Source organism: Haliotis rubra, unplaced genomic scaffold (assembly GCF_003918875.1).
Source record: "Haliotis rubra isolate DU_JTF1 unplaced genomic scaffold, ASM391887v1 Scf156, whole genome shotgun sequence".
Taxonomy (NCBI): Eukaryota; Metazoa; Mollusca; class Gastropoda; order Lepetellida; family Haliotidae; genus Haliotis; species Haliotis rubra.
Window position 1 is genome coordinate 839,724 of NW_025765514.1, and position 13,911 is coordinate 853,634.

The following is a 13,911-nucleotide window of genomic DNA, read 5'->3' on the forward strand; positions in this document are numbered from 1 at the left end:
ACATGACAGTGTTTTGTGACATTGTCAGGCCTTGGATGAAACATACAGACAGTGTTTGTAGACATTGTCAGGCCTTGGATGAAACATACAAACAGTGTTTTGTAGATTGTCAGGCCCTTGGATTTGAAACATACAGACAGTGTTTTGTGCATACATGTCAGGATGATGAAACATACATACAGTGTTTTGTATGAAACATTGTCAGGCCTTGGATGAAACATTATACATCAGGCCTGGATGAGAACATACAGACAGTGTTTGTAGACATTGTCAGGCCTTGGATGAAACACACAGACAGTGTTTGTAGACATTGTCAGGCCTTGGATGAAACATACATACAGCAAGCTTTTATGATTACATTGTCAATGGGCCTTGGATGAAACATACAAACAGTGTTTTGTAGACATTGTCAGGCCTTGGATGAAACATACAGACAGTGTTTTGTAGACATTGTCAGGCCTTGGATGAAACATACAGACAGTGTTTTGTAGACATTGTCAGGCCTTGGATGAAACATACAGACAGTGTTTTGTATACATTGTCAGGCCTTGGATGAAACATACATAACAGTGTTTTGTAGACATTGTCAGGCCTTGGATGAAACATACAAACAGTGTTTTGTAGACATTGTCAGGCCTTGGATGAAACATACAGACAGTGTTTTGTAGACATTGTCAGGCCTTGGATGAAACATACATACAGTGTTTTGTATACATTGTCAGGCCTTGGATGAAACATACATACAGTGTTTTGTAGACATTGTCAGGCCTTGGATGAAACATACAAACAGTGTTTTGTAGACATTGTCAGGCCTTGGATGAAACATACAGACAGTGTTTTGTAGACATTGTCAGGCCTTGGATGAAACATACAGACAGTGTTTTGTAGACATTGTCAGGCCTTTGATGAAACATACATACAGTGTTTTGTATACATTGTCAGGCCTTGGATGAAACATACATACAGTGTTTTGTAGACATTGTCAGGCCTTGGATGAAACATACAAACAGTGTTTTGTAGACATTGTCAGGCCTTGGATGAAACATACAAACGGTGTTTTGTAGACATTGTCAGGCCTTGGATGAAACATACATACTGTGTTTTGTAGACATTGTCAGTTGCCTTTGATGAAACATACAAACAGTGTTTTGTAGACATTGTCAGGCCTTGGATGAAAACATACATACAGTGTTTTGTAGACATTGTCAGGCCTTGGATGAAACATACAAACAGTGTTTTGTATACATTGTCAGGCCTTGGATGAAACATACATACAGTAAGTTTTGTAGACATTGTCAGGCCTTGGATGAAACATACATAACAGTGTGTTTAGAGTACATTGTCAGGCTTTTGATGAAACATATTACATACAGCAGTTTTGTATACATTGTCAGGCCTTTGGATGAAACATACATACAGTGTTTTGTAGACATTGTCAGGCCTTGGATGAAACATACAAACAGTGTTTTGTAGACATTGTCAGGCCTTTGATGAAACATACAAACAGTGTTTTGTAGAATATTGTCAGGCCTTGGATGAAACATACATGCAGTGTTTTGTATACATTGTCAGGCCTTGGATGAAACACATACAGTGTTTTTGTAGACATTGTCAGGCCTTGGATGAAACATACATACAGTGTTTGTGTGAACATTGTCAGACCTTGGATGAAACACATACAAACAGTGTTTGTAGACATTGTCAGGCCTTGGATGAAACATACATACAGTGTTTTGTATACATTGTCAGGCCTTGGATGAAAACTTATGTACATGGCAGTGTTTTGTAACATTGTCAGGTCTTGGATGAAACAATACATACAGTGTTTTAGACATTGTCAGGCCCTGGACGAAACATTGTCAGGCCTTGGATGAAACATACATGAAACACACAGTGTTTGATGAAACATACAAACAGTGTTTTAGACATTGTCAGGCCTTGATGAAACATACATACAGTGTTTTGTAGACATTGTCATTGATGAAACAGCCTACAAACAGTGTTTTTGTATACATTGTCAGGCCTTGGATGAAACAGATATGTACAGTGTTTTGTAGACATTGTCAGGCCTTGGATGAAACATACATACAGTGCTTTTTGTAGACATTGTCAGGCCTTGGATGAAACATACAAACAGTGTTTTGTATACATTGTCAGGCCTTGGATGAAACATACATACAGTGTTTTGTAGACATTGTCAGGCCTTGGATGAAACATACAAACAGTGTTTTGTAGACATTGTCAGGCCTTGGATGAAACATACAAACAGTGTTTTGTAGACATTGTCAGGCCTTGGATGAAACATACAAACAGTGTTTTGTAGACATTGTCAGGCCTTGGATGAAACATACAAACAGTGTTTTGTAGACATTGTCAGGCCTTGGATGAAACATACATACAGTGTTTTGTATACATTGTCAGGCCTTGGATGAAACATACATACAGTGTTTTGTATACATTGTCAGGCCTTGGATGAAACATACATACAGTGTTTTGTAGACATTGTCAGGCCTTGGATGAAACATACATACAGTGTTTTGTATACATTGTCAGGCCTTGGATGAAACATACAAACAGTGTTTTGTAGACATTGTCAGGCCTTGGATGAAACATACATACAGTGTTTTGTAGACATTGTCAGGCCTTGGATGAAACATACATACAGTGTTTTGTAGACATTGTCAGGCCTTGGATGAAACATACATACAGTGTTTTGTAGACATTGTCAGGCCTTGGATGAAACATACAAACAGTGTTTTGTAGACATTGTCAGGCCTTGGATGAAACATACATACAGTGTTTTGTATACATTGTCAGGCCTTGGATGAAACATACATACAGTGTTTTGTATACATTGTCAGGCCTTAGATGAAACATACATACAGTGTTTTGTATACATTGTCAGGCCTTGGATTAAACATACAAACAGTGTTTTGTAGACATTGTCAGGCCTTGGATGAAACATACATACAGTGTTTTGTAGACATTGTCAGGCCTTGGATGAAACATACAAACAGTGTTTTGTAGACATTGTCAGGCCTTGGATGAAACATACATACAGTGTTTTGTAGACATTGTCAGGCCTTGGATGAAACATACATACAGTGTTTTGTAGACATTGTCAGGCCTTGGATGAAACATACAGACAGTGTTTTGTAGACATTGTCAGGCCTTGGATGAAACATATATACAGTGTTTTGTAGACATTGTCAGGCCTTGGATGAAACATACAGACAGTGTTTTGTAGACATTGTCAGGCCTTGGATGAAACATACAGACAGTGTTTTGTATACATTGTCAGGCCTTGGATGAAACATACATACAGTGTTTTGTAGACATTGTCCAGGCCTTGGATGAAACATACAAACAGTGTTTTTGTATACATTGTTTGGTATACATTGTAGACATTGTCAGGCCTTGGATGAAACATACAAACAGTGTTTGTATACATTGTCAGAGCCTTGGATGAAACATACAAACAGTGTTTTGTAGACATTGTCAGGCCTTGGATGAAACATACATACAGTGTTTGTATACATTGTCAGGCCTTTGATGAAACATACATACAGTGTTTTGTATACATTGTCAGGCCTTGGATGAAACATACATACAGTGTTTTGTAGACATTGTCAGGCCTTGGATGAAACATACAAACAGTGTTTTGTATACTACTGTCAGGCCTTGGATGAAACATACAAACAGTGTTTTGTAGACATTGTCAGGCCTTGGATGAAACATACATACAGTGTTTTGTATACATTGTCAGGCCTTGGATGAAACATACATACAGTGTTTTGTAGACATTGTCAGGCCTTGGATGAAACATACATACAGTGTTTTGTAGACATTGTCAGGCCTTGGATGAAACATACAAACAGTGTTTTGTAGACATTGTCAGGCCTTGGATGAAACATACATACAGTGTTTTGTATACATTGTCAGGCCTTGGATGAAACATACATACAGTGTTTTGTATACATTGTCAGGCCTTGGATGAAACATACATACAGTGTTTTGTATACATTGTCAGGCCTTGGATGAAACATACAAACAGTGTTTTGTAGACATTGTCAGGCCTTGGATGAAACATACATACAGTGTTTTGTAGACATTGTCAGGCCTTGGATGAAACATACAAACAGTGTTTTGTATACATTGTCAGGCCTTGGATGAAACATACATACAGTGTTTTGTAGACATTGTCAGGCCTTGGATGAAACATACATACAGTGTTTTGTAGACATTGTCAGGCCTTGGATGAAACATACAAACAGTGTTTTGTATACATTGTCAGGCCTTGGATGAAACATACATACAGTGTTTTGTAGACATTGTCAGGCCTTGGATGAAACATACATACAGTGTTTTGTAGACATTGTCAGGCCTTGGATGAAACATACAAACAGTGTTTTGTAGACATTGTCAGGCCTTGGATGAAACATACAAACAGTGTTTTTGTAGACATTGTCAGGCCTTGGATGAAACATACAAACAGTGTTTTGTAGACATTGTCCAGGCCTTTGATGAAACATACATACAGTGTTTTTATACATTGTCAGGGCCTTGGATGAAACATACATACAGTGTTTTGTATACATTGTCAGGCCTTGGATGAAACATACATACAGTGTTTTGTAGACATTGTCAGGCCTTGGATGAAACATACAAACAGTGTTTTGTATACATTGTCAGGCCTTGGATGAAACATACATACAGTGTTTTGTAGACATTGTCAGGCCCCTTGGATGAAACATTTACATACAGTGTTTTTTGTATACATTGTCAGGCCTTGGATGAAACATACATTACAGTGTTTTGTAGACATTGTCAGGCCTTGGATGAAACATACATACAGTGTTTTGTAGACATTGTCAGGCCTTGATGAAACATACATACAGTGTTTTAGACATTGTCAGGCCTTTGATGAAACATACAAACAGTGTTTTGTATACATTGTCAGGCCTTGGATGAAACATACATACACAGTGTTTTTGTATACATTGTCAGGCCTTGGATGAATACATACAGTGTTTTTATACATTGTCAGGCATTTGATTAAACATACAGATTTATGACACAGTTTTGTAGACATTGTCAGGCCTTGGATGAAACATACATACAGTGTTTTGTAGACATTGTCAGGCCTTGATGAAACATACAAACAGCAAGTTTTGTAGACATTGTCAGGCCTTGATGAAACATACATACAGTGTTTGTAGACATTGTCAGGCCTTGGATGAAACATACATACAGTGTTTTGTAGACATTGTCAGGCCTTGGATGAAACATACATACAGTGTTTTGTAGACATTAGATTGTCAGGCCTTGGATGAAACATACATACAGTGTTTCCTGTAGACATTGTCAGGCCCTTGGATGAAACATACAGATTATGCAGACAGTGTTTTGTAGATTGCCTTTGTCAGGCCTTGGACGAAACATACACACACAGGTGCAAGTTTTTGTATGGCATTGTCAGGCCTTGGATGAAACATTACATACAGTGTTTTTGCTATACATTGTCAGGCCTTGGATGAAACATACAAACAGTGTGTACATTGTCAGGCATCCTTGACGAAACATACAAACAGTGTTTTGCAGACATTGTCAGGCCTTGACGAAACATACACAGTCAAGCCTTGAGATGGTGTCAGGCCTTGGATGAAACATCACAGACAGTGTTTTGTAGACATTGTCAGGCCTTGGATGAAACATACACAGTGTTTTGTAGATTATTGTCAGGCCCTTGGATGAAACATACATAGTGCCTTTGTAGACATGTGTCAGGCCTTGATGAAACAGACATACAAACAGCGCCTTTGCATGCATTGTCAGGCCTTGGATGAAACATACATACAGTGTTTTGCAGACATTGTCAGGCCTTGGATGAAACATTACACACAGCAAGTTTTGTAGACATTGTCCAGGCCCTGATGAAACATACAAACAGTGTTTTGTATACATTGTCAGGCCTTGGATGAAACATACATACAGTGTTTGTAGACATTGTCAGGCCTTTGATGAAACATACAAACAGTGTTTGTATAACATTTATCAGGCCTTGGATGAAACATACAAACAGTGTTTTTGTAGACATTGTCAGGCCTTGGATGAAACATACATACAGTGTTTTGTAGACATTGTCAGGCCTTGGATGAAACATACATACAGTGTTTTGTAGACATTGTCAGGCCTTGATGAAACATACATACAGTGTTTTGTAGACATTGTCAGGCCCTGGATGAAACATACAAACAGTGTTTTGTAGACATTGTCAGGCCTTGGATGAAACATACATACAGTGTTTTGTATACATTGTCAGGCCTTGGATGAAACATACATACAGTGTTTTGTAGATTTACATTGTCAGGCCTTTGATGAAACATACAAACAGTGTTTTGTAGACATTTTGTCAGGCCTTGGATGAAACATACATACAGTGTTTTGTAGACATTGTCAGGCTTTCCTTGGATGAAACATACAAACAGTGTTTTGTATACATTGTCAGGCCTTGGATGAAACATACATACAGTGTTTTGTAGACATTGTCAGGCCTTGGATGAAACATACAAACAGTGTTTGTATACATTGTCAGGCCTTGGATGAAACATACATACAGTGTTTTGTAGACATTGTCAGGCCTTGGATGAAACATACAAACAGTGTTTTGTATACATTGTCAGGCCTTGGATGAAACATACATACAGTGTTTTTGCAGACATTGTCAGGCGTATCTTGGATGAAACATACAAACAGTGCTTTTGTAGACACTTGTCAGTACTCTTGGATGAAACATACATTAAGCCTTTGCATACATTGTCAGGCCCTGGATGAAACATCCATACACACAGTGTTTGCATACACTGTCAGGCCTTGGATGAAACATACAAACAGTGTTTTGTAGACATTGTCAGGCCTTGGATGAAACATACATACAGTGTTTCAGACATTGTCAGGCCTTGGATGAAACATACAAAACAGTGTTTTGTATACACATTATCAGGCCTTGGATGAAAACATACATACAGTGTTTTGTAGACATTGTCAGGCCTTGGATGAAAAATACAAACAGTGTTTTTGTATACATTGTCAGGCCTTGGATGAAACATACATACAGTGTTTTGTAGACATTGTCAGGCCTTGGATGAAACATACACAAACAGTGTTTTGCATACATTGTCAGGCCTTGGATGAAACATACATACAGTGTTTTGTAGACATTGTCAGGCCTTGGATGAAACATACATACAGTGTTTTGTATACATTGTCAGGCCTTGGATGAAACATACATACAGTGTTTTGTATACATTGTCAGGCCTTGGATGAAACATACAAACAGTGTTTTGTAGACATTGTCGGAGGAGCCTTGGATGATGAAACATACAAACAGTGTTTTGTATACATTGTCAGGCCTTGGATGAAACATACATACAGTGTTTTGTAGACATTGTCAGGCCTTGGATGAAACATACATACAGTGTTTTGTATACATTGTCAGGCCTTGGATGAAACATACATACAGTGTTTTGTAGACATTGTCAGGCCTTGGATGAAACATACAAACAGTGTTTTGTAGACATTGTCAGGCCTTGGATGAAACATACATACAGTGTTTTGTATACATTGTCAGGCCTTGGATGAAACATACATACAGTGTTTTGTATACATTGTCAGGCCTTGGATGAAACATCAGGCCTTGGATGAAACATACAAACAGTGTTTTTGTATACATTGTCAGGCCTTGGATGAAACATACATACACAGTTTTTATACATTGTCAGGCCTTGGATGAAACATACAAACAGTGTTTTGTAGACATTGTCAGGCCTTGGATGAAACATACAAACAGTGTTTTGTATACATTGTCAGGCCTTGGATGAAACATACAAACAGTGTTTTGTAGACATTGTCAGGCCTTGGATGAAACATACATACAGTGTTTTGTAGACATTGTCAGGCCTTGGATGAAACATACAAACAGTGTTTTGTATACATTGTCAGGCCTTGGATGAAACATACAAACAGTGTTTTGTATACATTGTCAGGCCTTGGATGAAACATACAAACAGTGTGTTTGTAAACATACAAACATTGTCAGGCCTTGGATGAAACATACAAACAGTGTTTTGTATACATTGTCAGGCCTTGGATGAAACATACAAACAGTGTTTTGTAGACATTGTCAGGCCTTGGATGAAACATACAAACAGTGTTTTGTATACATTGTCAGGCCTTGGATGAAACATACAAACAGTGTTTTGTATACATTGTCAGGCCTTGGATGAAACATACAAACAGTGTTTTGTATACATTGTCAGGCCTTGGATGAAACATACAAACAGTGTTTTGTATACATTGTCAGGCCTTGGATGAAACATACAAACAGTGTTTTGTAGACATTGTCAGGCCTTGGATGAAACATACAAACAGTGTTTTTTGTATACATTGTCAGGCCTTGGATGAAACATACAAACAGTGTTTTGTAGACATTGTCAGGCCTTGGATGAAACATACATACAGTGTTTTGTAGACATTGTCAGGCCTTGGATGAAACATACAAACAGTGTTTTGTAGACATTGTCAGGCCTTGGATGAAACATACATACAGTGTTTTGTATACATTGTCAGGCCTTGGATGAAACATACAATACAGTGTTTTGTATACATTGTCAGGCCTTGGATGAAACATACAAACAGTGTTTTGTATACATTGTCAGGCCTTGGATGAAACATACAAACAGTGTTTTGTATACATTGTCAGGCCTTGGATGAAACATACAAACAGTGTTTTGTAGACATTGTCAGGCCTTGGATGAAACATACAGACAGTGTTTTGTAGACATTGTCAGGCCTTGGATGAAATATACATACAGTGTTTTGTAGACATTGTCAGGCCTTGGATGAAACATACAGACAGTGTTTTGTAGACATTGTCAGGCCTTGGATGAAACATACATACAGTGTTTTGTATACATTGTCAGGCCTTGGATGAAACATACATACAGTGTTTTGTAGACATTGTCAGGCCTTGGATGAAACATACAAACAGTGTTTTGTAGACATTGTCAGGCCTTGGATGAAACATACAAACAGTGTTTTGTAGACATTGTCAGGCCTTGGATGAAACATACAAACAGTGTTTTGTAGACATTGTCAGGCCTTGGATGAAACATACAGACAGTGTTTTGTATACATTGTCAGGCCTTGGATGAAACATACATACAGTGTTTTGTAGACATTGTCAGGCCTTGGATGAAACATACAAACAGTGTTTTGTATACATTGTCAGGCCTTGGATGAAACATACAAACAGTGTTTTGTAGACATTGTCAGGCCTTGGATGAAACATACAAACAGTGTTTTGTATACATTGTCAGGCCTTGGCCTGAAGGGACAGGGGCAGCACAGGGAGCTTGTCTGAAATATGGACTATATTAAAAAGAGCTTGTTTGGAGTGAGTGGGTTAGATTTATGCCGCTTTTAGCAATATTCCAGCAATATCACTGTGGAGGACACCAGAAAAGGGCCTCACACATTGTACCCATGTACAGTTGTACCCGTGCTGTTTGTTTAGAAGGGTTAAAATGAAATGTCTTATGTAATTTGACTTGATAATTTGATAATTTATTATCTTTACTTCCTGTGTTAAACTCACTTGATCACTCACTCACTCACTCATGAATCATAAATTTCATGAATATTAGTAACTGTTTATGTCTTTCTTGAGATTAGTTTGAACGTATCTCAAAACAGGTCTGAAATGCTGTAATTACATTTCAACAGTTATAGAAATTGACACCTGACAAAAGCTAAATGAAGAAGAGGCCCCCCTCTGATTGTACAAAAACACCTGAAATATCAAACATATAAATCTTCTACCTTTAGCTTTTAAGTTTGAGCAATACATCACCAGTATTTTAATGATGGTAACATTTCACTAGCCCATATGTGGCGGTGTGTGGTCTGTGCATGGAGCCCAGGTCAAATCAGTTGAAGTTAATCAACGCTGGTCACAGAGAGACCTTGGTTGGTTCACCATGTTTGGCAGTTCTTTCAAGAAAATCCTGCGAGTATCAAGGACTTCAGTCCTGCCCAACAACGAAGCACACATGATAATGTGGTCTCACCTTAAGCGAGTCTGTTTACAATTACCTGTTGACCCAGCAGTGAATGGGTACCTGGTGGGATGTCATATGACTATTCACCTTTGCCAGTATCGTTATAATATACATCACCAGTACTATATATGTGGTTACATTACATCAGCCTTTTCCCATGATAACAGCATGTATAGTTGTCAGTTTGATTAATCTGGGGTATTCGATTTGCACTCATATAGCAGTCAACTGGTGGAAAATAGAAAATGATTGAGTCATTAGTTTCATGCAGTTTTATGGACAATTCCTCACAGAATTGTGGGCAGGAGGACATGGGTAATTAATCAGCATTATCTCCCTTTCAGGAAGTGACACAATTAAGATTAATGGGTTACATGGCACTTGAGTGTCCCCAATTTATTTGTCCTTTGGTTGAGAACTCAGTGGCTTGTATTGCTGACCGTAAGACTGACTGACTGACTGAGTTTGGTTTTTACGTCGCTTTTAGCAATATTCCAGCAACATCGCGGCGGGGGACACTAGAAATGGGCTTCACACATTGTACCCATGTGGGGATTCGAACCCGGTTCTTCAGAGTGATAAGCCAACACTTTAACCACTAGGCTACCCCACCGCCCCGCTGACCATAAGAACACTGGAACTGGAAACTTATGTTTTCACTATAGATAACAGAACAATACTTGGATGAGCTTCAAGAAATATATTGTTGTATGTGTAGCTTATTCAGGAAGATCTGTAATATGTTGGTGGCAGGTGCCATGTCTGGGGGTTACACTGACTGCTCAGTCGATTTGGGTGACCTTGACCCATCTTTAAGGTCACGATGACAAAGACCACTTTTCAAACTCTTGATAATGCGATATCTCATGCACTGTTGTACCTAGTCTCTTCAAATTTGGTGACAGCCTACATTGGGGGATTACAGACATCAGTTGACATGGGTGACCTTGACCCTATCTTTAAGGTTACCATGACACTTTGACCACTTTTCAAACCTATCGATATCTCATAAAACATTGCACCCAATGTCTTCAATTATGTCAACATTCTACATTGGGTGATTACGCGATATCTCATAAAAATTTGACCTTGACCTTATTTTCAAGGTCACACGACACTTTTCAAACTTTAGTTTACACAATATGCCATGAACTATTACATTCGATGCCAAGCGTGTTCTTTGATGCTTGGCATCAATGTCACATTTGAAATATGCAGCCTTCATCTCATTCTCAACTGAACTTAGAGATCATCTTCTTCTTTTGTGGCGGGGGACATTGCCATCTTGGTAGCAAACACTTGTTGAGCATCTGTGGTGTTGGTTGCAGGAGCCTGATTAGAGATCTGCAATGTGTTGGTTGGACGTTTCATGTGTGATGCATTGGTTCGAGGTTTAATGTTGGAGATCTGTGATGTGTTTGTTAGGTCTACTCCCATTTGTGAGAACTCCCAGTTGTGAGACTCCCAGTTATGAGACAGTGGAATAGGTAATTAACAACGAAAACACACCATACTCCCCTGTTTGATAGAATGGATTCACCCTAGCTAATAACTGATTTGCTATGTAACTGAATCTTGTGGAGGTAACTTAATGAAACTTTATAAGATAAATTGATTAACATACTCAGGTAAATGTCTTTAATAATTAAACACTTTGTGTAGGTAACTTCGTGATCAAAGAGAAATTAATTTACCTACTCAGATTTACTCCGTCTCCGAAACTACAAGCTATAGTTTAAGAAAAAACTCTAAAATAACTCTGAAATTTACAGTCGAAATGCCCCTTATGCCAAACCCTTTCTACCCGACACAATAAATTTATGGAATGCCCTACCAATCCCAATTCATTTTCATAAATAATAATAAAATATGTTTAAACCAAAATGACTTTCAAACTTCATAATAGTTAATAAAAATGAGTTATCATAATTACATATTCTTCTGAATAAATAAAATATTCAATGAACTATTTCTTCTGTTTAAATACAATCTTTGATAATCTATTTCATTTATCATCTCATCAATAAACTATGCCTCCTGTTTATTCCATGTCAATTATCAGCAATGTGTTTGTTACAGGAGCCATGTTGGTGATCTGTGATGTGTTTGTTACAGGAGCCATGTTGGTGATCTGTGACATCAATGAGTACCGGAAGTGTGTGAAGGAAGAGTTTAAGATTCCCATGGTAACACAGCTGTTTGAGAAGCTCCATGCACTCTGTAACCTCCTTGTCGTGGTGCCAGAGAACATCAAGGTTGTCAGAGATGACGAACAACTGGTAAGTTGACCTCACCCTTGTGAAGCCTATTGTGGGTAGCTGTTGGTACCTCATGATGAAAAGCTGTAGTTTCTAACCAGAATCTTCTGTATGTATATCTTATAGATGAGACAGACAGTTTCTGATTTATTCCTTTTTGATAAAGAAAAACTAGATTGCTGTTTCACAAACCATCCTATTTAAAATTACCCATATGAAAAGCTGTAAAACCATATCCATGAAAATGAAACATCTTTTTATTGTGTCTTTACCGGACACAACACATGCTAACTTGCACCAGCAACTTTCCTGGCTACAGCAGTTATCTCCCTTCTCTCCACAGGCAATGATGGAAGAATCAGTGGTGTTGCAGTTTGTACAGCTGCGTGCTGACTTCAAAACAGCGAGCCTTGCAAACAAGTTGAAGGAACTGAAATAAGCCAGCTACTCTTACATTCCTGAATACTGCTACATGATGATGCTTGCTGGGCTTCAGCTTCACCAACAGTAAACCAGACTCATCCAGGCCACAATATACATTACTCATATACTGCTCAAAGAAGGAAGGAGCACCAGATTCTTTCACATTGCTATAGTTAGTCTGTCATGGCATAACAAATATCAAAGAATTACATGATCCCTTACTTCTTTTGAGTAGTATTATCACTGAAATGTTTTCCGATGTCAGTGTTTGACAATAATAATCCATTTATTTGAATTTTTGTTAAAAAAATGTTTTCCTTGGTGGAAATACTTCCCCAATTCAGTTTTCCCAGAAGCTGATGATGTTGTTCTAGGACAAGTGGAAGCTGTGGAAGTTGGTTGAGTGGAAGCTGAAAAGGAGGACAATGTCCTTCTTGGTTGAGCAAGACCCTACAGTCAATCTATCACTGATCTCTCTGTATACAACAGAGAGGAATTCTAATAAGAGTGGATATTAGTCTTGTGAGGTGTGACTGGTGAGCTTGGGGCGATACACACGACAGCCATGATATGGAAAATGATAGTGAAGTCAACATACGATATGTGTCTTGATACAGAAAAACTGGCAGGTGATATAAGTTAATCAAAAAGCGTTTTTGGTCCTGAGACTGGTGTTTGTATATGTTTAACCAATAAGTTGACAAACATCCAACACTAAAGATGTTAGCATGGACTGATGTCATGGTGTACTGTCACAATGTAGGCAACAGAATTAATCCATAGGCCCCTACTGTGGGTCAGAAAATCGATAAACTAGGCCCCAGTTTAGTATCCACACCCCCTACTATATAATGTCAGAAAATAGGCCCGGTTTAGATAATGTCAGAAAATCGATAAACTAGGCCCCGGTTTAGTATTCACACCCCCTACTATATAATGTCAGAAAATCGATAAACTAGGCCCCGGTTTAGTATTCACACACCCTACTATATAATGTCAGAAAATCAATAAACTAGGCCCCAGTTTAGTATTCACACCCCCTACTATATAGTGTCAGAAAATCAATAAACTAGGCCCCGGTTTAGTATCCACACCCCCTACTATATAATGTC

The 13,911-nt window shown here is 38.3% G+C and overlaps 1 protein-coding gene across 1 annotated transcript in view; it reads left to right on the plus strand.

Annotated features, from left to right (window-relative positions):
- The window catches only part of LOC124270944 (exocyst complex component 5-like), a 35,348-nt gene extending 21,692 nt beyond the window's left edge, over positions 1-13,656 (plus strand). The window contains 2 exon segments of the mRNA XM_046706009.1: positions 12,234-12,397; positions 12,720-13,656. Of these exon segments, the coding sequence (XP_046561965.1) occupies positions 12,234-12,397; positions 12,720-12,815 (260 nt within the window). The 3' untranslated portion in view covers positions 12,816-13,656.
- Positions 13,657-13,911: the final 255 nt, after the last annotated feature.